Genomic DNA, 25,046 nt, shown 5'->3' on the forward strand with positions numbered 1-25,046 from the left:
TTGCAATTTTGCATAAAGAAACGTTTTATTAAATCAAATTGTCAATGTGATTGAAGTGCGCAAACACATAGATGTTATAAAGTACAATATAAGAAATTTTGTGCGGAATACAATATAATTTTCTATGTATTAAAATTTAGACTTTTCTCCACCTAGATGTTGTTATTCTTCTTCCAGATTGGTCTTGGCAGCCAATTGCTTAATATTGACAATATTTTTATGGAAACATCTCTGCGACAGGTGAATCAGAGGTTTAACAATGAAGAAATAGACAAATTCTACAATCGAGATAACGCTGAAACCAATCATCAAACTCATAATGCCACCAGTTTGAGCTGAAACATAAAATATAACACCATCAAATACCATTTTCACTCAAGTTCAATTCCCCACTCAAACTTACACAAATACTCGGTGATCCCTGTATAGGGTGTCTTTACATTACTGCGATAAAAATTTTGAGGAAAATAGATGTTAATATAGGCAAAATTACTGTTTATATATTCCCTGGTGAAATTTCGCATAAACGAATTAACCAAACCGAAGTTATCCGTGGCAAATGGTGTGGGAAAGATGTCTGGTGTAAAGCTGATATCATAACATCCTGATAGGCATTCTCTTTTGCATTGTATATTCTCGGGATCTGAGTAATCCTTTTCAGCTTGAACTTGACAATCGAAATGTTCAATATAGCAGGTAGTGGCATTGGCCAAAACCTTGGGCAAATAATAGGGTATACAATTACAAGTCCTCAAGAAGAAATACGCATCACATTCACTTTCACAATTGGGACGCGTGTAATATTTGTAGTAGTGTAGGGGACGCTCATCACTGAAATAGCATTGCCTTTCTTTGGGTGAGGTCGAGCGTAAAGTTGGTTGGGCCTCATCTTTTATTGCGGAAACTCGGAAACTTGTCTGATAGCCAAGACTTATGGTTAGACCGGTCTCCTTGATTTGTGGAGCATCTATGGGATTGTGCAATTGTACCTGAAGAAAGATGATGCGATCAATGATTTGTCTGATCTTTATGTTCCATTTTGCCATACCTTAAATCCTGCCCCATTGGTCGATGAGCAATAGTAATCATCAATGTCTCCATTCAGGACTAATGATAGGCCATTTGTAATGCCTGATCCAATTGCTTTGCGTGGGTAAAAACGTTTTGGTAAATCCTTTGGATAGCCATTCTCCGGATGATAGTCAACTGGTATCCATTGACTATCAATCGATGTAAAGTCACGTGGCATAGAATAGCTGGAAATTAATTATTAAAAATTAGCATTATTGATCTGAGTTATATAGGTTTTAAGAAAACGTTTGCCACGCGAGCCGAAAATAATATACCAAAATATGGAGAAAATAGTACCAAACAAGTATATACGGCCGTAAGTTCGGCCAGGCCGAATCTTATGTACCCTCCACCATGGATTGCGTAGGAACTTCTACTAAAGGCTGTCATCCACAATCGAATTACTTGGGTTGCGATAACACTTACCGATGGCAAGGTATCGTAAAACTTTTTAACACTGTCTTCTAAATTGTAAGTTAGTCCATAAGGGGTATATATTAAACAAAAAAAGGGCGATTAAATACGTATATAATTCAGTTTGACAAAATTTTCTATAGAAATACAATTTTGACAAAATTTTCTATAGAAATAAAATGTTGACAAAATTTTCTATGGAAGTAAAATGTTGACAAAATTTTCTATAGCAATAAAATTTTGACAAAATTTTCTATAGAAATAAAATGTTGACAAAATTTTCTATAGAAATAAAATGTTGACAAAATTTTCGACAGAAATAAATTTTTTACAAAATTTTCTATAGAAATAAAATTTTGACAAAATTTTCTATGGAAATAAAATGTTGGCAAACATTGCTATAGAAATAAACTTTTTACAAAACTTTCTATAGAAATGAAATTTTGACAAAACTTTCTATAGTAATAAAATTTGACAATTTTTACATGGCTGTTAGAGGCCATATACTAACGAAATGTACCAAATTTCAACCGCATCGGATGACTTTTGCTCCTCCAAGAGGCTCCGGAGGTCAAATCTGGGGATCGGTTTATATGGGAGCTATATATAATTATGGACCGATATGGACCAATTTTTGCATGCTTGTTAGAGACCGTATACTAACATCAGGTACCCAATTTCAAACGGATCGGATGAATTTTGCCCCTCCAAGAGGCTCCGGAGGTCAAATCTGGGGATCGGTTTATATGGGAGCTATATATAATTATGGACCGATATGGACCAATTTTTGCATGGTTGTTAGAGACCATATACTAACACCACGTACTAAATTTCAATTGGATCGGATGAATTTTGCTCATCCAAGAGGCTCCAGAGTTCAAATCTGGGGATCGGTTTATATGGGAGCTATATATAATTATGGACCGATATGGACCAATTTTTGCATGCTTGTTAGAGACCGTATACTAACATCAGGTACCCAATTTCAAACGGATCGGATGAATTTTGCCCCTCCAAGAGGCTCCGGAGGTCAAATCTGGGGATCGGTTTATATGGGAGCTATATATAATTATGGACCGATATGGATCAGTTTTTGCATGGTTGTTAGAGACCATATACTAACACCATGTACCAAATTTCAATCGGGTAGGATGAAGTTTGCTCCTCCAAGAGGCTCCGGAGGTCAAATCTGGGGATCGGTTTATATGGGAGCTATATATATTTATGGACCGATATGGACCAATTTTTGCATGGTTGTTAGAGACCGTATACTAACATCAGGTACCAAATTTCAACCGGATCGGATGAATTTTGCCCCTCCAAGAGGCTCCGGAGGTCAAATCTGGGGGTCAGTTTATATGGGGGCTATATATAATTATGGACCGATATGGACCAATTTTTGCATGGTTGTTAGAGACCGTATACTTAGACCACGCACCAAATTTCAACCGGATCGGATGAATTTTGCTGCTCCGGAAGGCTCCGCAAGCCAAATTTGGGGATCGGTTTATATGGGGGCTATACGTAAGCGTGGGCCGATATGGCCCATTTTCAATACCATCCGACCTACATCAATAACAACTACTTGTGCCAAGTTTCAAGTCGATAGCTAGTTTCGTTCGGAAGTTAGCGTGATTTCCACAGACGGACGGACAGCCGGACAGACGGACAGACGGACGGACGGACGGACATGCTTAGATCGACTCAGAATTTCACCACGACCCAGAATATATATACTTTATGGGGTCTTAGAGCAATATTTCGATGTGTTACAAACGGAATGACAAAGTTAATATACCCCCATCCTATGGTGGAGGGTATAAAAAACTACCAAACAAAAAAACTTACCTTGCAAAATTTTATTTCTATTGAACATTTTTTTCAAAAATTTATTTCTATAAAAAATATTGTCAACATTTTATTTCGATGGAAAATTTTGTCAAAATTTTATTTCTACAGAAAATTTTGTCAAAATTTTATTTCTATAGAAAATTTTGTCAAAATTTTATTTCTATAGAAAATTTTGTCAAAATTTTATTTCTATAGAACATTTTGTCAAAATTTTATTTCTAGCAAAGATTATGGCAAAATTTTATTTCTTTAGAAAATTTCGTACAACTTTTATTTCTATAGAAAATTTTATTTCTATAGAACATTTTGCCAAAATTTTACTTCTATAGAAAATTTTATTAAAATTTTATTTCTGTAGAAAAGTTTATCTAAATTTTATTTCTATAGAAATTTTTGTCAAAATTGTGTTTTTATAGAAAATTTTGTCAAAATTTTATTTCTATCGAAAATTTTGTCAACATTTTATTTCTATAGAAAATATTGTCAAAATTTTATTTCTATAGAAAATTATGTCAAAATTTTATTTCTATAGAAAATTTCATCAAAAATTTAGTTCTATAGAAACTTTTCTCAAAATTTTATTTATGTAGAAAATTTTATCAAAAGTTTATTTCTATAGAAAATTTCATCAAAATTTAATTGCTATAGAAATTTTGTCAAAATTTTATGAGGGTAAAGGATAGTTTCCTATTGGTAACACTGTTCCATACACATAAAAATATCGGAAAGTTGATTGCCCAGAGTACACTATTATCGAAAATCTATATGAAATGTTTAAATCACAATAGATTTTTGTAGAATCTCGACCACGATTTTATGTCTTCAGGTTGATGGGTACTTAATGGAGATAAATGTAATCTGAGCCTATTGTTGCCCTTTCCACCTGTTTGTAGCTATACTTTTAGGGTTTTATAGATATATTCAGAATGTCAATTCTAATTTGTGTCCAAACGTCATAGGTCATATGAGAAAAAATATCCCTAATTGCAATTTTGCATAAAGAAACGTTTTATTAAATCAAATTGCCAATGTGATTGAAGTGCGCAAACACATAGATGTTGTAAAATACAATATAAGAAAATTTGTGCGGAATACAATATAATTTTCTATGTATTAAAATTTAGACTTTTCTCCACCTAGATGTTGTTATTCTTCTTCCAGATTGGTCTTGGCAGCCAATTGCTTAATATTGACAATATTTTTATGGAAACATCTCTGCGACAGGTGAATCAGAGGTTTAACAATGAAGAAAATTATGTCAAAATTTTATTTCTATAGAAAATTTCATCAAAAATTTAGTTCTATAGAAACTTTTCTCAAAATTTTTATTTATGTAGAAAATGTTATCAAAAGTTTATTTCTATAGAAAATTTCATCAAAATTTAATTGCTATAGAAATTTTGTCAAAATTTTAATTTAATAGAAAATTTTATCAACATTTTATTTCCATAGAACATTTTGTCAAACTTTTATTTCCATAGATAATTTTGTCGAAATTTTTTTTCTATAGGGAATTTTATCAAAATTTTATTTCTATAGAAAATTTTGTCAAAATTTTATTTCTATAGAACATTTTATCAACATTTTATTTCTTTAGAAAATTTTGTCAAAATTTTATTTCTATAGAACGTTTTGTAAAAATTTTATTTCTATAGAAAATTTTGTCAATTTTTTTTTGTAGACAATTTTGTAAAAACTTTATTTCTATAGAAAATTTTGTCGAATTTTGTCAAAATTTTAATTTTATAGAAAATTTTATCAAAATTTTATGTCTATAGATAATTTTGTCGAAATTTTATTTCTATAGGAAATTTTTATCAAAATTGTATTTCTATAGAAAATTTTGTCCAAATTTTATTTCTATAGAAAATTTTGTCAAAATTTTATTTCTATAGAAAATTTTGTCAAAATTTTATTTCTATAGAAAATTTTGCCAAATTTTATTTCTATAGAAAATTTTGTCGAAATTTTATTTCATTGTTGTTGTTTTTTTGATTTCAGCTTAAAACCATACATTGACTAAACTACAAGTGTAGCTTAACCAACAGAGGAAAATAATGTTTGTCAAATTTATTTGGGAAAAGCCCTATAGACTGCAAGCAAAGCCCTATAGACCTTTGCCACCGTCAAATCATCGATTTGTCAACAACAACAATGATTAAAGAACAAAAACCAACAATAACAAAACAAAACGAATGAAAGAAAAAAGAGGAAGCACGCTCAATATAAAACCCAGCCAACTGCACTCAAATCGATGATTTGACGGTGGCAAAGGGAAAGAGATATATTTGTACGAATTTATTTCGGCATAAACCGGCTATCGTGTAAAACCTTTTTTCGGAAGGTTCAAGTGTGGTTCATTGTTGGGTTTAATGAACTGCCTGAATTTATTCTGATAATTGGTTGATAGTTTTGCTTCAAGTAGAGGATGCTGATGAGGAATGTGGTAATTCCGAAACGTGCGTCCATCCAACCATCTTGCAGTCTATAGGGCTTTGCCCAAATAAATTTGACAAACATTATTTTCCTCTTTTGGTTAAGCTACACTTGTAGTTTAGTCAATGTATGGTTTTAAGCTGAAATCAAAAAAACAACAACATTGATTAAAGAACTAAACCAACAATAACAAAACAAAACGAATGAAAAAAAATATTTCTATAGAACATTTTGTCAAAATTTTATTTCTATACAAAATTTGGTCGACTTTTTATTTGTGTAGATAATATTGTCTGAATTTTATTTCTATAGCAAATTTTGTCGAAATTTTATTTCTATAGAACATTTTGTCAAATTTTTATTTGTGTAGACAATTTTGTAAAAATTTTATTTCTATAGAAAATTTTGTCGAATTTTTATTTCTATAGAAAATTTTGTCGAAATTTTATTTCTATAGAAATTTTTTTCGACATTTTATTTCTATAGAAATTTTGTCAAAATTTCAATTCTATAGAAAATTTTATCAAAATTTTATTTCTTAGAAAATTATATCTAAATTTTATTTCTATAGAAATTTTTTTAAAATTTTTATTTGTGTAGATAGTATTGTCAAAATTTTATTTCTATAGAAAATTTTGTCGAAATTTTATTTCTATAGAAATTTTTATTAAAATTTTATTTCTATAGAACATTTTGTCAAAATTTTATTTCTGTAGAAAATTTGGTCAAAATTTTAGGAAATTATGTCAAAATTTTATTTCTATAGAAAATTTTATCAAAATTTTATTTCTGTAGAAAATTTTGTCAAAATTTTATTTGTGTAAAAAATGTTGTCAAACTTTTATTTCTATAGAATATTTTGTTAAACTTTTATTTTATAGAGAATTTTTTCAAAAATTGATTTCCATATAAAACTTTGTTAAAATGTTATTTCTATAGAAAGGTTGGTCAAAATTTTATTTCTATAGAAAATTTTGTCAAAATTTTATTTCTACATTTCCAAATTTTATGTCTATAGAAAATTTTGCCAACATTTTATTTCTATAGAAATTTGTGTCAAAATTTTATTTCCATAAAAAATTTTGTCAAATCTTTATTTCTATATAAAATTTTATCAAAATTTGATTTCTATAGAAAATCTTTCTTTGATTTATTTCTTATTTCTTTTATTTCTATATAAAATTTTGTCAAAATTTTATTTCTATAAAAAATTTTCTCAAAATTTTATTTCTATAGAAAATGTTGCCAAAATGTTATCAAACAGTAAAACATCTACCATTTTTGGTAGAATTCTCCCAACTTCGGCAACCGTGTTTACGACCGATATTGGCAGAGTTGATCCAGTAGCACTGCATTTTATAGTTTACAAACTTACAAAAACATTTCGTGCAGAGAGACACCTATCCATAAAACAGTTTACCGGATTTGAACTTACTCTCCATTGTAGATTAAAAACGGATGGGCAATGTTAAAGGAACAACATATCCCCTCATCTAATAACACCGGTCGGAATAAATCTGTACATGTTGTTTCAGTTTGATCCCATAGACACAAGGCGATCATATCCGAACATGGTTGAGCATTCTGAAGAAAAAAATAAGAAAAACACATTAAGAAGTTTTCAACCCATTGGAATTTTCGCCTAAAAATTACAGTTCGACAGAAACTTACTCTTACTAAAAAATTAGCAAATGTATCATTAGTTTTATGAAAATTTGCTACAGAATAGGCAGTGTAATTCAATTCTTGGAAACATATTTTCGAAGTCATTGCATAGTCCGTTGAATTTCTAAAATGAGATAAATAAAAATACAAAAAGAAAACAAGTTTGAAAATAGATGACGGATAAATTATAAGGGACCTCCCTTTTATAGCCGAGTTTGAACGGCGTTCCACAGTGCAGTGAAACGACTTAGAGAAACTTTGAAACACTCAGAAATGTCACCAGCATTACTGAGGTGGGATAGTCCACCACTGAAAAACTTTTTGGGGTTTGGTCGAAACTGGGTCCGAACCCACGACCCTGCGTGTGCAACGCGGTCGAAATTGGATCCGAACCCACGACCCTGTGTCGTCAAGTGATGCCTTCATGTCCTTTCTCACACTCTCGCTAGTCACCTGTCATCGTACTTCGATATTGTCTCCTGCTCTTCCTCTCATTGATATGTAATTTGTTTTTCAGGTTCCCATCATCCTCATATTTTTATTAACATTCGACTCGTGTTCCGAATATATATTTTTATAGAAAATATTGAAAAAAAAATTTTTTTCTATAAGAAATTTTGTCAAAACTTTATTTATAAGAAAATTTTGTCAAAATTGTATTTCTTTAGAATATTTTGTCACTGTTTTATTTCTATAGAAATGTTTTAAAAATTTCATTTCTATAGCATATTTTGTCAAAATGTTATCTCTGCACTCCATATATTAATAAAGGTATTAATGTACAAACCAATTCCAGTTTCAAAATCCAAATTATGCCAATTATGCCAAGTAAAAACAAATTATGCCAAGTAAAAACTGTTTTCTTAATGCTAAAAAACTTTAAACCAAAGATGCAAATCCTTAAAATAAGTCTTGGCCTATATTTGAAGCATTTTTATCTTAAATTTAAAAATTCAATATGTAAGTTGAGTTAAAGACGATTTCTTCATATTAAAAATGTTTTTCTTTATTTTAAGGAACATTTGCCTCACTTAAAAGATCTACAAATTCAACAGAGAGACGCAAAATTTCAAGATTTGTGTCCCAAATTTAATGAAAACAAGTAAGTAAAGTCTAAAGTCGGGCGGAGCCGACTATATTATACCCTGCACCACTTTGTAGATCTAAATTTTCGATACCATATCACATCCGTCAAATGTGTTGGGGGCTATATATAAAGGTTTGTCCCAAATACATACATTTAAATATCACTCGATCTGGACAGAATTTGATAGACTTCTACAAAATCTATAGACTCAAAATTTAAGTCGGCTAATACACTAGGCTGGAGCACAATGTTAGTAAGAAAACTTCGCAAAAGTTTATTTATGATTTATCGCTCGACATATATGTATTAGAAGTTTAGGAAAATTATAGTCATCTTTACATCTTTTCGACTAAGCAGTGGCGATTTTACAAGGAAAATTTTGGTATTTTGACCATTTTTGTCGAAATCAGAAAAACATATATATGGGACCTATATCTAAATCTGAACCGATTTCAACCTAATTTGCCACACATAGCAACAATGCTAATTCTACTCGCTGTGCAAAATTTCAACTAAATCGGAGCAAAAAATTGGCCTCTGTGGTCATATGAGTGTAAATCGGGCGAAAGCTATATATGGGAGCTATATCTAAATCTGAACCGATTTCAACCAAATTTGGCACACATAGCTACAATGCTAATTCTACTCCCTGTGCAAAATTTCAATTAAATCGGAGTAAAAGATTGGCCACTGTGGTCATATGAGTGTAAATCGGGCGAAAGCTATATATGGGAGCTATATCTAAATCTGATACGATTTCAACCAAATTTAACACGCATAGCTACAATGCTAATTCTACATCCTGTGCAAAATTTCAATTAAATCGGAGTAAAAGATTGGCCTCTGTGGTCATATGAGTGTAAATCGGGCGAAATCTATATATGGGACCTATATCTAAATCTGAACCGATTTCAACCTAATTTGCCACACATAGCAACAATGCTAATTCTACTCGCTGTGCAAAATTTCAACTAAATCGGAGCAAAAAATTGGCCTCTGTGGTCATATGAGTGTAAATCGGGCGAAAGCTATATATGGGAGCTATATCTAAATCTGAACCGATTTCAACCAAATTTGGCACACATAGCTACAATGCTAATTCTACTCCCTGTGCAAAATTTCAATTAAATCGGAGTAAAAGATTGGCCACTGTGGTCATATGAGTGTAAATCGGGCGAAAGCTATATATGGGAACTATATCTAAATCTGATACGATTTCAACCAAATTTAACACGCATAGCTACAATGCTAATTCTACATCCTGTGCAAAATTTCAATTAAATCGGAGTAAAAGATTGGCCTCTGTGGTCATATGAGTGTAAATCGGGCGAAATCTATATATGGGAGCTATATCTATATCTGAACCGATTTCAACCAAATTTGGCACACATAGCTACAATGCTAATTCTACTCCCTGAGCAAAATTTCAACTAAATCGGAGCAAAAAATTGGCCTCTGTGGTCATTTGAGTGTAAATCGGGCGAAATCTATATATGGGAGCTACATCTAAATCTGAACCGATTTTCACCAAATTTGACACGCATAGCTATAATGCTAATTCTACTCCCTGTGCAAAATTTCAACGAAATCGGAGCAAAAAATTGGCCTCTGTGGGCAAATGAGTGTAAATCGGGCGAAAGCTATATATGGGAGCTATATCTAAATCTGAACCGATTTGGATGATATTTTGCAAGTTTTTCGAGACTCATAAAATATTCGCATGTACGGAATTTGAGGAAGATCGGTTGATATACACGCCAATTATGACCAGATCGGTGAAAAATATATATGGCAGCTATATCTAAATCTGAACCGATTTTTTCCAAAATCAATAGGGATCGTCTTTGAGCCGAAACAGGACCCTATACCAATTTTTAGGACAATCGAACTAAAACTGCGAGCTGTACTTTGCACACAAAAATACATCAACAGACAGACAGACAGACAGACGGACATCGCTAAATCGACTCAGAATTTAATTCTAAGACGATCGGTATACTAAACGATGGGTCTCAGACTTTTCCTTCTTGGCGTTACATACAAATGCACAAACTTGTTATACCCTGTACCACAATAGTGGTGAAGGGTATAAAAATTGTTGAAGCAAGGATTATGAACTTTCTTTTAATTAAAATATCATTATTTTAAAGATTTTTGTCCTTAGCATTGCGTAAATTTCGAATTCTAAAATTTAAGTTGCATAATATTCCATATTAGGTCTTCCATATTAGGTTTTTTTCAGTATATAGACAATTTTATTTATATAGAAAATTTTGCAAAAATTTTATTTCCATCGAAAATTTAGTCAAAATTTTATTTCTATCTAAAATATTATCAAAATTTTATATTTTGTCATATTTAAATTTTATTTCAATAGACAAGATTGTCAAAGTTTGATATCATTAGAAAATTTGTTAAAATTTAATTTCTATAGAAAATTTTGTCAAAATTTTATTTCTATAGAAAATTTTGTCAAAATTTTATTTCTATAGAAAATTTTGTCAAAATTTTATTTCTATAGAAAATTTTGTCAAAATTTTATTTCTATAGAAAATTTTGTCAAAATTTTATTTCTATAGAAAATTTTGTCAGAATTTTATCTCTATAAAAATTTTTTACACAATTTTATTTCTACAGAAAATTTTGTCAAAATTTTATCTCTATAGAAAATTTTGTCAAAATTTTATCTCTATAGAAAATTTTGTCAAAATTTTATCTCTATAGAAAATTTTGTCAAAATTTTATTTCTATGGAAAATTTTATCAAAATTTTATTTCTAAAGAAATTTATATCTTTAGCAATTTTTTTAAATATTTACTATATTATATATTTTTATAGAAAGTATTGAAAACATTTTATTTCCATAGAAAATTTTGTCAAAACTTATTTCCATAGAAAATTTTGTCAAAACTTTATCTCTATAGAAAATTTTGTCAAAATTTTATTGCCCGCTTTGCATACAAAATCTCATGAGTTTAATCCCAATTTCGACCGAACACCAATTAATTTTTCAGCTGTATTTTAGTCCCCATTTTTTATACCCACCACCATTGGATGGTGATGGGGATATAATTAAGTTGCCACTCCGTTTGTAACCCATCGAAAAGTCGATTTCCGACTATATAAAGGATTAAGATTTCTGACTGATCAATATATCCGTCAGAAATCTTTAGGCCATAGGTATGTCAAACTTTTTTTGCAAAGGGGATTTTCGATTTTTGGAAAATACTCAAATCGCGATAATCTAAAAGCAGCGTACTTACATAGGAAAATTTTCGACTTTCCTTTTGCTCGCCCTATTCATATTGCATATGGTTACCGATGGAAATGGTTCATTGGTTATAATAGTGGCTTGAGGATTCACGATAATAATGACCGGTGATGTTTGCCATTTTTCGATGATGTTAATGGCAAAATTGAAAGAATTGTAGGCAGCCGCAACAAAACAAATTAAGAAAAATAACCTGAAACGACAAAGGAACCATATATAAAGTAAAAAATATTTTTTATAACAATTTTTTTTTAATATTTAATCACTAATATTTTTCCAATTAGATTCATAATTAAAAAAAAAATATATATATTGATATCAAAAAATTAATTGCATTATGTTAATGTTGTATATAAAGACAAACAACTTTTTATTTCATGTAGAACGTACTTTTCCCAAAAAATCAAATATTTAAAGGACAAATATTTTAGACCATTCAAAGCTGTACTACTTAGAAATTGCTTTAATATATCCATATAGTAAATTATTAAACGTAGACAAAGCCCAGGTCTAGGGTTATCGGATTCTTGAGACATTATAGAATGCGTTAAGAATGACTGTCTTAGACGGAAACCACGGGGAAACTGTCTTTTTCATGACTTATGGGATTACGTTTCGGTTCATTACCATAGTGAGTTAATAGAACATAAAATCGTTTAAGAATACTTAGCTTAATTAAATAGCTGTCATTAGTATCCTTAATTTATAGTTAATTGCTTTTAAAAGCAATGAATGAAATTCAAGCCTAATATTGTGATTACCTTATATTTGTCTGGGACATCAGAAGTAGCTATCGTTAGAGTCCTCCATCACTTTTCAATTTGGATAAACCTTTTGTTTCTCGTGATACAGGCAGTGTGGCAACGCGTCCAAAAATTGGACGGAAAAGCACGGTAACAACACTCGAAATGATCCAATAACTTAAAGTCCAGATTTGACCGAAACCCACACCGCAGTGGTAGAAAAATTGCACGTAAAGAGAACATATCGCGAGAACGGATGTCACACATATTGAAAACCAAGTAAGGAAAGTCTAAAGTCGGGCGGGGCCGACTATATTATACCCTACACCACTTTGTAGATCTAAATTTTCGATACAATATCACATCCGTCAAATGTGTTGGGGGCTATATATAGGTTTGTCTCAAATAGATACATTTAAATATCACTCGATCTGGACAGAATTTGATAGACTTCTACAAAATCTATAGACTCAAAATTTAAGTCGGTTAATGTTCTATGGTGGAACACAATGTTAGTAAAAAATATGGGAAATATTTAAATCTTAAGCAATTTTAAGGAAACTTCGCAAAAGTTTATTTATGATTTATCGCTCGATATATATGTATTATAAGTTTAGGAAAATTATAGTCATTATTACAACTTTTCGACTAAGCAGTGGTGATTTTACAAGGAAAATGTTGGTATTTTGGCAATTTTTGTCGAAATTAGAAAAACATATATATGGGAGCTATATCTAAATCTGAACCGATTTCAACCAAATTTGGCTCGCATATCTACAATGCTAATTCTACCCCGGTGGAAAATTTCAATTAAATCGGAGTTAAAAATTGGCCTCTGTGGTCATATGAGTGTAAATCGGGCGAAAACTATATATGGGAGCTATATATAAATCTGAATCGTTTTCAACCAAATTTGGCACTCATAGCTACAATGCTAATACTACTCCGTGTGCAAAATTTCAACTAAATCGGAGTTAAAAATTGGCCTCTGTGGTCATATGAGTCTAAATCGGGCGAAAGCTATATATGGGAGATTATCTAAATCTGTACCGATTTCAACCAAATTTGGCACGCATAGTAACAATGCTAATTCTACTCCCTGTGCAAAATTTCAACTAAGTCGGGGCAAAAAATTGGCCTCTGTGGTCATATGAGTGTAAATCGGGCGAAAGCTATATATGGGAGCTATATCTAAATCTGAACCGATTTCAACCGAATTTGGCGCGCATAGCTACAATGCTAATACTACTCCCTGTGCAAAATTTCAACTAAATCGGAGCAAAAAATTGGCCTCTGTGGTAATATCAGTGTAAATCGGGCGAACGATATATATGGGAGCTATATCTAAATCTGAACCGATTACAATAAAAAGTGGCACACTTGACTACACTACTAATTGTACTCTTAGTGCAAAATTTCAACCAAATTGGGGTAAAACTCTGGCTTCTGGGATCGTATTAGTCCATATCAGGCGAAATATATATATGGGAGCTAAAGGGTGATTTGTTAAGAGCTTGATAACTTTTTTTTTAAAAAAAACGCATAAAATTTGCAAAATCTCATCGGTTCTTTATTTGAAACGTTAGATTGGTCCATGACATTTACTTTTTGAAGATAATTTCATTTAAATGTTGACCGCGGCTGCGTCTTGGTGGTCCATTCGGAAAGTCCAATTTTGGGCAACTTTTTCGAGCATTTCGGCCGGAATAGCCCGAATTTCTTCGGAAATGTTGTCTTCCAAAGCTGGAATAGTTGCTGGCTTATTTCTGTAGACTTTAGACTTGACGTAGCCGCACAAAAAATAGTCTAAAGGCGTCAAATCGCATGATCTTGGTGGCCAACTTACCGGTCCATTTCTTGAGATGAATTGTTCTCCGAAGTTTTCCCTCAAAATGGCCATAGAATCGCGAGCTGTGTGGCATGTAGCGCCATTTTGTTGAAACCACATGTCAACCAAGTTCAGTTCTTCCATTTTTGGCAACAAAAAGTTTGTTAGCATCGAACGATAGCGATCGCCATTCACCGTAACGTTGCGTCCAACAGCATCTTTGAAAAAATACGGTCCAATGATTCCACCAGCGTACAAACCACACCAAACAATGCATTTTTCGGGATGCATGGGCAGTTCTTGAACGGCTTTTGGTTGCTCTTCACTCCAAATGCGGCAATTTTGCTTATTTACGTAGCCATTCAACCAGAAATGAGCCTCATCGCTGAACAAAATTTGTCGATAAAAAAGCGGATTTTCTGCCACTGATTTTGGTAATAAAATTCAATGATTTGCAAGCGTTGCTCGTTAGTAAGTCTATTCATGATGAAATGTCAAAGCATACTGAGCATCTTTCTCTTTGACACCATGTCTGAAATCCCACGTGATCTGTCAAATACTAATGCATGAAAATCCTAACCCCAAAAGAATCACCCTTTATATCTAAATATGAACTGATTTCCATAAAATTTGGCACACTTGACTATAGTACTAATTTTTCTTCTTGTGCAAAATTTTAAGCAAATTCGGGTAAAACTCTGGCTTCTGGGGCCATATAAGTCCATATCGGGCGAAATATATATATGGGAGCTATATCTAAATCTGAACCGATTTCTTCCAAAATCAATAGGGATCTATTCTGAACCATGAAGCACATACTTGTGCCAAATTTGAAGTCGATTGGACTAAAACTGCGACCTAGAATTTGATTACAAAAATGTGTTCACGGACAGACGGACATGGCTATGTCGACTCAGAAGCCCACCCTGAACATTTTTGCCAAAGGCACCATGTGTCTATCTCATCTCCTTCTGGGTGTTGCAAACATATGCACTAACTTATAATACCCTGTTCCACAGTGTGGCGCAGGGTATAATTAGAATGGAAAACCAAGGAGTACCTTCGCTTGCATGGATGTGGTTTTCTCCCATGAGAATCCATTCCAAATTGAGTAGTTGAATGAACAAACAAAATTATCGGATTTACTTGTCGAAGAGGTCAGCTGAAAATGTACACCTTTGATTGGCCAACGGAACTCAAGCGTCGCCTTTGGTGATGCGTGGATCGCTTTGACGACCGACGATTGCAGCTCCCCACTCGTAAATATTCATCGGACATGGGGCCAAAATAAATGCCGAATATTATGGGAAAAATCACCTAAAGACTGTATTGAGGACCTGGTCAGACAAAACATGTCGGTAGCAGACTACGGGCATTCATACAAAAAATTGATCTCTGTGGTCATATGAGGACTCTGCACCATCGCACTCGGAACGCGTCACCAAAGAATGGCTTAAAAAGTCACAATGACCACCAAAGTCTATGGGTCCAATCCATTGGATTGGGACATTTGTTAGAGTAAGGTTGGCACTAAAAAAATACCAAAGTGTCGTTTATATCAAGAAGGCGCTACCGCAAAGCCACTTTTGTGCAGCGTGTGATGGCTTTGTCGTCCGATTGAAGGCGATAATTCAATTCGAACAAATCTAAACTGATTCTAAAATTTGATGTTAATTTTTTGTTTTTATACCCACCACAATAGAATGGTGATGGGGGTATAATAAGTTTGTCATTCCGTGTGTAAAAAATCGAAATATCGATTTCCGACTATATAAAGTATATATATATATATATATATATATATATATATATATATATATATATATATATATATATATATATATATATATATATATATATATATATATATATATATATATATATATATATATATATATATATATATATATTCTTGATCAGGGAGAAATTCTAAGACGATATAAGCATGTCCGTCTGTTGTAATCACGCTACAGGCTTCAATAATGGCGCTATCGTCGCGAAATTTGGCAACGGATTCGTTTTTTGTTTGCAGGCAGGACAAGTTCGAAGATAGGCTATAGCGGTCCATGTTTTGATATAGTCCCCATATAAACCGACTTCCCGATTTAGGGTCTTGGGCTTATAAAAACCGTAGTCTTTATCCAATTGAAAATCTAGAGGTACTTGAGGAACATAAAAAGGTGTGCCGAAAATGGTGCCCATCGGTCCATGTTTTGGTATAGCCCCCATATAGACCAATCTCCCGATTTTGCTTCTTGGGCATCTAGAAACTGTATTTTGTATCCGATTTGACTGAAATTGAAAATATGGAAGTATTTTGGACCTGAAAGAGGTGTGTCGAAAATGGGGTGTATCGGTCCATGTTTTTGTATAGCCTCTATAAAGACCGATCTCCTGATATTACTTCTTGGGCTTCTAGAAACTGTATTTACTATACGATTTGCCTGAAATTGGAAATCTAGAGTTATTTTAGGACGATAAAAAGGTGTATCGAAAATCGTCCGTATCGTTCTATTTTTTGGTATTGCCCCCATATAGATCGATCTCCCGATTTTGTTTCTTCGGTGTCTAGAAACTGTATTTACTATACGATTTGCCTGAAATTGGAAATCTAGAGGTATTTTAGGATCATAAAGAGGTGTGTCGCAAATGGTGCCCATCGGTCCATGTTTTGGTATAGCCACCTTATAGACCGATCTCCCGATTTTTATTCTTGGCCTTCTATAAACTGTATTTATTACCCGATTTGCCTGGAATTGGAAATCTAGGGGTATTTTGGGACCAAAAATAGGTGTGCCGAAATTAAGGTGTATCGGTCCATTTTTTGGTATAAACCCCATATAGACTGATCTCCCGATTTTACTTCTTGGGGGTCTAAAAACTATATTTTCTAGACGATTTGCTTGAGATTGAAAATCTGGAGGTATTTTAAGATCACAAATAGGTGTGTCGCAAATGGTGCCTATCGGTGCATGTTTTGGTATAGCCCCCATATAGACCGATCTCCCAACTTTATTTCGTGGGCTTCTGGAATCCGTAGTTTTTATCCAATTTGATTAAAGTCTTAATTAACAGGTTGGCTGATAAGTCCCCGGTCTGATACATAGATGGCGTCGCTAGTATTAAATGCATATTATTTTTATATGGTACCAACCTTCAAATGATTCGTGTAAAAATTTGACGTCTGTATGTCAATTAGTTTGTGAGATAGAGCGTCTTTCGTGAAGCAACTTTTGTTATTGTGAAAAAATGGAAAAAAGGAATTTCGTGTTTTGATAAAATACTGTTTTCTGAAGGGAAAAAATACGGTGGAAGCAAAAACTTGGCTTGATAATGAGTTTCCGGACTCTGCCCCATGGAAATCAACAATAATTGATTGGTATGCAAAATTCAAGCGTGGTGAAATGAGCACGGAGGACGGTGAACGCAGTGGACGCCCGAAAAGGTGGTTACCGACGAAAACATCAAAAAAATCCACAAAATGATTTTGAATGACCGTAAAATGAAGTTGATCGAGATAGCAGAGGCCCTTAAGATATCAAAGGAACGTGTTGGTCATATCATTCATCAATATTTGAATATGCGGAAGCTCTGTGTAAAATGGGTGCCGCTCGAGCTCACATTTGACCAAAAACAACAACGTGTTGATGATTCTGAGCGGTGTTTGCAGCTGTTAACTCGTAATACCCCCGAGTTTTTCCGTCGATATGTGACAATTGATGAAACATGGCTCCATCGCTACACTCCTGAGTCAAATCGACAGTTGGCTGAGTGGACAGCGAACGGTGAACCGTCTCCGAAGCGTTGAAAGTAATGGCCTCTGTTTTTTGGGATGCGCATGTAATAATTTTTATCGATTATCTTGAGAAGGGAAAGACCATCAACAGTGACAATTATATGGCGTGTTTGGAGCGTTTGAAGGTCGAAATCGCGGCAAAATGGCCCCATATGAAGAAGAAAAAAGTGTTGTTCCACCAAGACAACGCACCGTGCCACAAGTCATTGAGAACGATGGCAAAAATTCATGAATTGGGTTTCGAATTGCTTCCCCATCCACCGTATTCTCCAAATCTGGCCCCCAACGACTTTTTCTTGTTCTCAGACCTCAAAAGGATGCTCGCTGGAAAAAAAATTTGGCTGCAATGAAGAGGTGATCGCCGAAACTGAGGCCTATTTTGAGGCAAAACCGAAGGAGTACTACCAAAATTGTATCAAAAAATTGGAAGGTCGTTATAATCGTTGTATTGCTCTTGAAGGGAATTATGTTGAATAATAAAAACGAATTTTGGCAAAAAATGTGTTTTTCTTTTTTAGACCGGGAACTTATCAGCCAACCTGTTAAGATTTAAAAAATATTCAACTAAAAATTTAATTGATTCAACAAATTTTTTAATTGAAAAACAATCAAAAAAGTTAATAGTATCAATTAGTTTTTTAATTGGACCAATTAATTTTTTAATTGATACTATCATTTCTCTGATTGAAGACATTTCAATAAAAAAATTAGTTGGATCAATTAATTTCGTGATTGAATCAGAAAAAAAAACATTGTTTGTGTGGGAATATATACTCTGCTATAATGCTTATTTATTCCACACTCTGAAGAATATTTTTATTAAATAAAACTAAAACACCTTTTCACTCCAAATATACCTTTTTTGTACTTCCTCCTAAGTTGTATTTGCTATCCCTGTACTAGATCACAGTTACAGTAGCATTATGAAATTTCTTCTCTCTCTCTCTTGTGTTATTGAATTAACAATTAAAACCTTTTCTCTCTCTTTCTCTCGCTATACTTACCTTCTAAAACCCATCGACACCACCCTCTTTGCGATAATCAGCATTGGCAAGTACAGCTCCCTTCACCCGCTCCACACCACATACAGCAGTGTTCTTGTGACGAACTCTTTCTGTAGGATGTCCTCGACTCTCCAAATTCTCCACGATCTCCTGTAGCATACCAAACTCATACTCTAATATGTTTGGCAAAAGTTGATGATGAAAACGAGGATAGTCTATAGCTTGCTTGATATTTTTATTCATCCATAAAATTCGTAAAAGTATTTGTGCCATAGTCGATATAATGCGTGATCCCCCCGCCGCTCCAAAGACTAAACGTACTTCACCACTCTGTTTATGCGTCACTATAAGGGGAACCATTGAAGACATTGGTTGCTTGTGTGGCTCAATGTTGTTTCGCGAGAGGAAATTTGGTAAATTGAAGTAATTGCGAAGGCCTTCAATGGTGAAATCGGACATGGCATTATTGAAGAGTATACCGGTACGAGAGCCCATGCGACCACTACCGAAGCTGGGAAATGAAAAGGGAGAATGAGGAAAGTTTTATAAAAAAAAAGAAAAGGTAACAAACCAAATATATTTTTAAACGAAAAAAATATTTTTCTATATTAAATTTTAAACAAAGTAAGGTGTCTCATTTGTAGTTGAAGCACAGAAAAATAATTTCTTCAAGCATAAAAGTCAAAGCTTACAATTATATTTGTTTTTTTTACCGAGTTTGTCCTTTTGTAATAATCGAGGTAAGACTTTTGGTTGATGTTCAATTTCTAGGTTTTGGTTTATTTAAATTCACTGGTACAATATATACAAGGGTAAGTGCAATGTAGTTGGTAAGTATAGGTTAATTTATGGTAAGTATACAGGTTTTAGGTAAGTATAAAATGTTTACACTTTAGGTTTAAATTCAAGAAATTGTTCACTAATTTTCACAATGTGCAATATTATTACAATGTGCAATAGGTTTTCCAAAGTGCAATAGGTTTTACAATGTGCAATATTTTCTCAACGTGCAATACTAGAGGTAAGTTTATAATTTATTTTATGATTAGATGTAAGTAACACTAGGTAAGTATTTTAGTTGTTCCTTTTTTTTACAATGGTTAAAACTTTTAGTTAATTCACTTTTCAGCTCTTTTTTTATTTCAAATATTGTTTCTATTTTATATTTCACTTTGTTGTTATTTTCACTTTGGTCACGGGAGTAGCGAAGCGGCCGGTTTAAAAGATCGATTTACATTAAACAAAACGAATGTCATGGGCAATTGGTTGGAGATGACATTTACGCATACAATAACAACAGATATGTCTCCACTGAAGTAATACATCATATGTGTACACATACATATATGGGTATTTGGAGGACCGCTATGTACATATCTGTGCTAATTAAATAGCACAATGGCAACAAATAAAAATAACAATAATGTGCAAACTTTTAGCACAACTCCCAACATTCCGCCCCCCATGACCAAGTGTAAAATATTTCAACCTTTAAGGGCTCAAATTTCGGATAGGCCCGGAAATGATGTACCCAAGGACCGTCTTGTATGCATTCACATCACCAATGCCAGTAAATGATGATCCTTCACGATGGATTGCCGAATAGGTATCAGCCCCCAACTCGATATCTATGGGCACGTTGCTTCTAGGGTCTGGGTCCGCAAGAGAATGATCACTAAAATCACGGGTCGGGTCTTCAACAAGTGGGTCTGAATAGGGTCTTCTAGGTAGCTCATCCGTTATGAGCGCGTTAACTTTCAAAGCCCACGTGCTGTTAGTGCGTCTAGGCATAATTCGAATCTTAGTAAACCTTTGACCTTGATGGAGAAAAGAGCGAAGGCCTAAGCGTCGAAAGGTCGAATATGCAATGCGAGACATGGTGGACGACTGGCATATCAAGGCTCTAACGGTTGCCCAACTATCCACCTCTTCTAAACTGACCCGGATCATTGCTGTTGGTATGAAAACGTGATCTCACTTAAACGCAGACGAATTTACTGGAACAGACAGAACGGCAGCAGCCAGAGAGTCTTCCAGTTGCGTGGCTCCATGAAGAAGTGTGTGGTGTCGATTGCTGCAACGGCGACATGCGGTGAGGCTTGGGCAGTCAGGCGCCAAATGACTTCGTGCCAAACAATTACGGCAATACCCCCTTCTCTCGACTGTTTCATACCGCTGGTATGGTGTTTTGTCGAGAAAACGTTGGCAAGAGCTTAAGGCGTGGTCCTCTTGACATAGTCCGCAAGAATACTGCCAATTAACCGGACGGTCAACTCTGCCTCTCTCTTGTCTTACCCCTGATCGGGTTCTGAAACGGTTCTCACGTCTGTCTTCGGGTCTGGGTCGTCTGCCGTTGTTGTCCATTGGTTCGTCCTCCATTGCATCACGTCTTGGCAGATAGGCAGCCATACCTGTAACGAAAACGTTGTGAGTACCGCGCCCCTTTATTTGGGAGTACCCGACTAGTCATGCTGAAAATAATTTGACTACTTTTGTGATGGGCCTGTTTATTATACCACGAGACGTACGAATATCAACTACACGAATATTTTGATCAGTCCCAGGGTACGTTTTTTCGATGCGACCCATTGCCCAGTCAGTGGGAGGGAATCGGTCGTCTTTGATAACTACAAGGTCGTTTTCCTTAATGTTGTCTTGTTGACTCTTCCACTTCGTTCGACGGTGCAACTCTTTTAAATATTCAGATTTCCATCTCATACAAAAATATTGGGCAACAATCTTGAGCCGTTTCCATCTATTTGCTAGTGTCAAGTTTTGATCGGAAACATCGGGTTCAGCTGTAGCCAGCATAGAAGTACCTATCAAGAAGTGACCAGGAGTTAAGGGAGAAAAATCATTTGGGTCATCACTAGCTGTACTTAAGGGTCTCGAATTCAGACAACTTTCTATTCTCGCCAAAATAGTTGACAATTCCTCAAAAGTAAAGCTCATCTTGGGAATAAATTTTCGTAAATGTGTTTTAAACGACTTCACCCCCGCTTCCCACAAACCGCCCATATGAGGAGCCCCTGGCGGTATAAACTTCCATACAAGATTGTTATGCGAATGTTGTTGTATAGCTTGAGTTTGTAAATTTTTCAAAAATTCAATACGATCTTTTTTCAAAATTTCAGCAGCTCCTACGAAATTTTTTCCATTATCGGAGTAGACACACGATGGGCAGCCGCGCCGGGCAATAAATCGTGAGAAAGCAGCAAGAAAGGATTGTGAGGATAAATCTGTGGTGGCCTCTAAGTGAACGGCCTTAGTAGCGAAGCATACAAATATACAAACATAGCCTTTCGTAATAAAACATGACCTAGTCTTGTAGTGCTTAATATCAAAGGGTCCTGCAAAATCTATTCCGGTGTTAGCAAAGGGTCTTGAAAGCATTGTACGTTCCGGAGGCAAAGCCCCCATGATTTGCGATTGAGTATGTCGTTTAAATAAAATACATGTTTTACAATTATGGATAATCTTTTTTACCAAAGGTTTTAACCTGAATATCCAGAATTCCGATCTTAGAATACGAATCATTAATTGATTTCCCCCGTGCATGGTTATTTTGTGGGTGAAATTTACAATAAGATCAGTTAACGGTGCATCATAGGGTAGAAGTATGGGATGCCTCTCGCTGTAACTCAGAACTGGGGCCTGAACGAGTCGACCATTTGCTCGCATTATGCCATGAGAATCAAGAAATGGATTCATCGTTAGTAGGCTACTGGTAGAAGAAATTTTTAATTTCTGTTGTAAATTGTTATATTCATGAGGATAATATTGCTTTTGGGTCATTATTATCAAACGTCGCTTCACGTCTTGTATTTCCTCCGCTGTAACCTCTATCGACGAAATTCTAAGATGATCTCGCTTTGAACTAGTATTTCGCCAAAACCGCAAAACGTAGCTTAACACTCTGTAAGCCCGGGACAAAGAAGAAAATCGAATTAATGGGTCTTCAAAGGTTGAGGTAGTCAAAACTTTAACCGCTTTAGCTTCCATATTCGTTTCTAAGAAAATATCATGAATTGGCCAATTTTGTTTATCTAATTTGAGCCATGATGGCCCATGCCACCATAAATAATTTTCTTTCAATTCAAATGGTGAACATCCTCGGCTAGCAATATCTGCCGGATTGTTTTCCGAATCGACATGTTGCCATTTATCATTACCAACATTTTCTATAATTTCCGACACCCGATTACCCACGAATGTGCTCCATGCGCACGGAGGCTTCTTCAACCATGCTAAAACAATTGTGGAGTCAGTCCAAAAAAAAGTAGAACATTTTGAAATTTGAAGATTAGTTACAGTCGACGCAGCCAAATTCGATAGTAAAACCGCTCCACACAATTCGAGTCTTGGCAATGAGAGTTTTTTAATAGGAGCCACTCTAGTTTTGGCCGCTAACAAATGAGTTTCAACGTTATGGTTATCAAATTCTACTCTAATATACAATGCTGCGCCATATGCACTCTCTGATGCATCGCAAAAGCCGTGAATTTCGATATTGCAATTTGGTACAAAGTGAATCCAACGCGGTATTTTGACAGAGTCTATTGCACTACTAGTTTTTACAAACTTTTGCCAATTAATCAATGTAATTGTTTTCAGTGGGTCATCCCAATCTATTTTATCAAGCCATATTTGTTGCATGACAAGTTTAGCTACAACAATTACTGGCGCTAGCCATCCGCAAGGGTCGAATAATTTTGCTATGGTGGATAAAACTTGCCTTTTTGTATAATTTTGCCTAACTTCCACCGTTGGTTGAGTAAATGTGAAGAAATCTCCTGAAATATTCCACCTAACACCCAATGTCTTGGCAAACGAGTCTTCTGACAAATCAAGCCAATTTACAGGAAGTAATTTCTCATTAGGCAATTCTTGAATTATTTTATGATCGTTTGCCGTCCATTTCATAAGTTTAAATCCCGCGGACTCCAAGGCCAATATTAATTCCTTGCGCGATGCAATTGCTTCGTCAATTGTGTGCGCTCCAGCCAAAACATCGTCCACATACAGATTTTCTAGAATAATTTTGGAAGCAATAGGATGTGTGTCTGCTACATCTTCTGCGAGTTGCAGAAGTGTGCGTATTGCCAGAAATGGAGCGCAGTTAACTCCAAAGGTAACTGTTAGGAGTTCAAAATCCTCCACAGGGTCTGCTGGGGATTTTCGAAAAAGAATACGTTGATATTGTGTCTGATTTGGATCGAGAAGAATTTGTCTGTACATTTTCGTGATATCTGCGTTAAAAACATATTTAAAAAATCTCCACTTCAAAATTTGTAAAACCAGATTCTGTTGCAAAATGGGTCCTGTATACAAAGTGTCATTGAGAGCGCTTTTATTTGAAGTGGGATTTGAAGCGTTGAACACGACGCGAAGTTTCGTTGTGAGTCTGTCAGGTTTAACCACCGCGTGATGCGGCAAATAGTAATTTGGAGCCTTGGTGATCTCTTGCGCTGATATTTTCCGCATATGACCAAGTTCCAAGTATTCTAAAATGCTTTTATCGTATTGTTCCTTGAGATCAGGAGTTTTCATTAATTTCCTTTCCATTCGGTAAAATTGAGCCATTGCTATGTTCCGCGAACTTCCTAACTCATGGCATTTTTTAAAAGGAAGACTCACAACATATCTTCCATCCGAATTTCGTTTAGTAGTCTGTTTAAAATTTGATTCACAAAACATGTCCTCTTCTGACCGCAAAATCTTTTTTGGGGTTTCTTCCACCTCCCAAAAACGTGTAAGAACCTGCTCAATTGCCACTGTGTTGTGTAATGAAATTCGATTATTAATGTATGGGTCATTTGTCATGGGTCCACCAATAATCCACCCGAACACTGTATTTTGTGCTAAAAGTGTGCCGATTGA

The 25,046-nt window shown here is 34.4% G+C and overlaps 2 protein-coding genes across 2 annotated transcripts in view; both read right to left on the reverse strand.

The window, feature by feature from the left end:
- On the reverse strand, positions 1–12,331 carry LOC142231265 (pickpocket protein 28-like). Its single transcript, XM_075301880.1, has 7 exons — positions 12,186–12,331; positions 11,788–11,988; positions 7,444–7,561; positions 7,208–7,356; positions 1,049–1,256; positions 404–989; positions 1–335 (listed from the first exon to the last, which is right to left on the reverse strand). Exons 1-7 carry the CDS (start codon positions 12,329–12,331, stop codon positions 163–165), a joined length of 1,581 nt encoding a protein of 526 aa, XP_075157995.1. The 3' UTR covers positions 1–162.
- The window catches only part of LOC142230284 (scoloptoxin SSD14), a 22,189-nt gene continuing 8,993 nt past the window's right edge, over positions 11,851–25,046 (reverse strand). Inside the window, exons 4-5 of the mRNA XM_075300937.1 lie at positions 19,167–19,677; positions 11,851–11,988 (exon numbers count right to left, since the gene is read on the reverse strand). Coding sequence (XP_075157052.1) covers positions 19,170–19,677 — 508 coding nt within the window. The 3' untranslated portion in view covers positions 11,851–11,988; positions 19,167–19,169. The remainder of the gene's footprint in view (positions 11,989–19,166; positions 19,678–25,046) is intronic.

Source organism: Haematobia irritans, chromosome 3 (genome assembly GCF_050003625.1).
Source record: "Haematobia irritans isolate KBUSLIRL chromosome 3, ASM5000362v1, whole genome shotgun sequence".
Lineage (NCBI taxonomy): Eukaryota > Metazoa > Arthropoda > Insecta > Diptera > Muscidae > Haematobia > Haematobia irritans.

Coding starts and splice junctions, on each gene's coding strand:
- LOC142231265 (XM_075301880.1), bottom strand. CDS start 12,331: ATGTCTCAAGAATCCGATAACCCTAGACCTGGGCTTTGTCTACGTTTA. Junction 7,357..7,443: donor TTGCTAATTTTTTAGTAAGA/GTAAGTTTCTGT, acceptor TTTTTTCTTCAG/AATGCTCAACCATGTTCGGA. Junction 1,257..7,207: donor TTTTTAATCTACAATGGAGA/GTAAGTTCAAAT, acceptor ATTAATTTCCAG/CTATTCTATGCCACGTGACT.